The sequence below is a fragment of the Octopus bimaculoides genome, chromosome 5 (genome assembly GCF_001194135.2).
Source record: "Octopus bimaculoides isolate UCB-OBI-ISO-001 chromosome 5, ASM119413v2, whole genome shotgun sequence".
In the NCBI taxonomy this organism is placed as follows: Eukaryota; Metazoa; Mollusca; class Cephalopoda; order Octopoda; family Octopodidae; genus Octopus; species Octopus bimaculoides.
In genome coordinates, this window is record NC_068985.1 from 39731963 (window position 1) to 39734010 (window position 2048).

General features: G+C 35.5%; 1 protein-coding gene across 4 annotated transcripts in view; it reads left to right on the top strand.

Annotated features, from left to right (window-relative positions):
• Positions 1 to 2048, top strand: part of LOC106874097 (putative uncharacterized protein DDB_G0291812) — a 45503-nt gene that overhangs the window by 38818 nt on the left and 4637 nt on the right. For all 4 annotated transcript variants that reach the window (XM_052968328.1, XM_052968327.1, XM_014921702.2 and 1 more), the window contains one exon: positions 1155 to 1511. In XM_052968328.1, the coding sequence (XP_052824288.1) occupies positions 1155 to 1511 (357 nt within the window). The remainder of the gene's footprint in view (positions 1 to 1154; positions 1512 to 2048) is intronic.

The window sequence follows — 2048 nt, forward strand, 5'->3', positions numbered from 1 at the left end:
TATTATTATTATTATTATTATTATTATTATTATTATTATTGGTGAGCTGATAGAATCGTTGGCCGAGGTCGACTTTGCCTTTTGTCGTCCTTTCTAGGACGATAAAGTAAATACCAGTTCAGCACTGGGGTCGATGGAATCGACTTAACTCCCTTCCCCAATATTTCAAGCCTTATACCTATAATAGAAAGGATTGTTTATTCATTCATTTATTCATTCATTTATTCATTTATTTATTTATTCATTTATTTAAGGCGGCCAGCTGGCAGAATCGTTAGCATATTGGACAAAATGCTTTGCGGCATTTCGTTCGTCTCTACATTCTTTTTTGAGGGTGTCGATAAAAAAAGTACCAGTTGAGTATTGGGGTCGATGTAATCGACTTAACTCCCTCTCCCAATATTTCAGGCCTTGTGCCTATAGTAGAAAAGACTATTATTTATTTAAGGCGGTAAGCTGGTAAAATCGTTAGCAAGTTCGACATTTCTTCAGGCTCGTTAAATTCTGAGTGAAAATTCTACCGAGATCGATTTTGCCTTTCACACTTTCGGGGTCGATAAAATAAAGTACCAGCCAAGTACTGAGGCTGATATTTTCAACGTGCTCCTCCCTTCAAAATCACTGACAAAATTAGAAAGAGTTATTACTTATTTATTTAAGGCATCGAACTGACAGAGTCATTAGCAAGTGAGCCAAAAGGCTTAGCGGCACTTCTCCTGGCTCTTTACATTCTGGGTTCAAATTACGCCGAGGTCGACTTTGCATTTCATTTTTTCGGGGTCGATAAAAATAGAGTACCAATCAGGAATAGGGATCGATGCAATCAACTTCTCTCCCCGCTCAAAATTCCTGGTTTTGTGCCAAATGATGATGGAATTTTGCTGTTTGTGTCAATGTTATTTCTTCGTGTTATGTCATCTGAGTTCTTTTTATCTTTTTGCCTATATTTGATTAATAGTTTCATATAGAAGTCAGCCTTACAGTGGTAATCATAGCCATCTTACAATATGTAAATTTTACAATGTCAGCTCTATCTCTGCTCTATCTCATGTAAGGAGGATTATGATGATATTTTTAAATTACCACTTACAATTTTTCTCTATTTCTTTCAATTAATTAACAATTTTTCTCTTTTTTTTTCAATTAATTAACAGACACACAAAGAGGAAATTTCAGCGGCTTGAATCGAATATTGTTAGTTTGTCACATAACGTTACTTGTTTGACATCGCAAGTCCGTTCTTATAACGGGCTTCACAAACAAATCGATACACTGAAACAAGATCTGCAAGATATGAAGAATTCTTTCGAACAGTTTCACATCAATAACAAAAATAGCAATATCGTCAACAACACCAACAATAATAACAGCAACAACAGTCACAACAACAACAGCAACAGCAGCAGCAACAACAATATCAACCAAACATACATCAGGAAAATAAGTTTCGAAAAATTTCGGTGTTGGCTGCCTTCGTTAACTAATCGGAAACGTGTGCATAAATTGACAAGGTATGTTATAAATGAAAAATAATCGATATTATTATTATTAATCAGTAGTTTTTATCACGTGGTTTCACTGCACTACCGAGCGCTGCTATGTGTGCCTTGGAGTTGTGCTGCGGCTTGTTTTGATGCTGTTCTTTTTACTGTATAAAAAGTGCTTTAGGTAGGATATTATACGGTGCCTGTTGTTATATTACATCAGTAGAAGTAACAGTATCAGCAGTAGGAACAGTAACAACAGCAATAGCAACCCTGTAGTGGTTAAATGATGTGTATCATGGTAAACAGATGCAAAAGGAACGTGTATGCCTTTGAAGTAAGCAAAAGAGTGAATCGTTTCATAAATAAAAAATAATTTATTCACTGGACTTAATTTGTTGTTCGTACACATAATTCTTCACTACATGCAAAATGTTGACAACTGCTACGAGTTGCTAGAAATAAAAAACAAGGTACATCTATAGAGGTGATATATCACAAATGAATATATGTTTGCGCGTGTGTGTGTGTGTGTGTGTGTGTGTGTGTGTGTGTGTGTGTGTG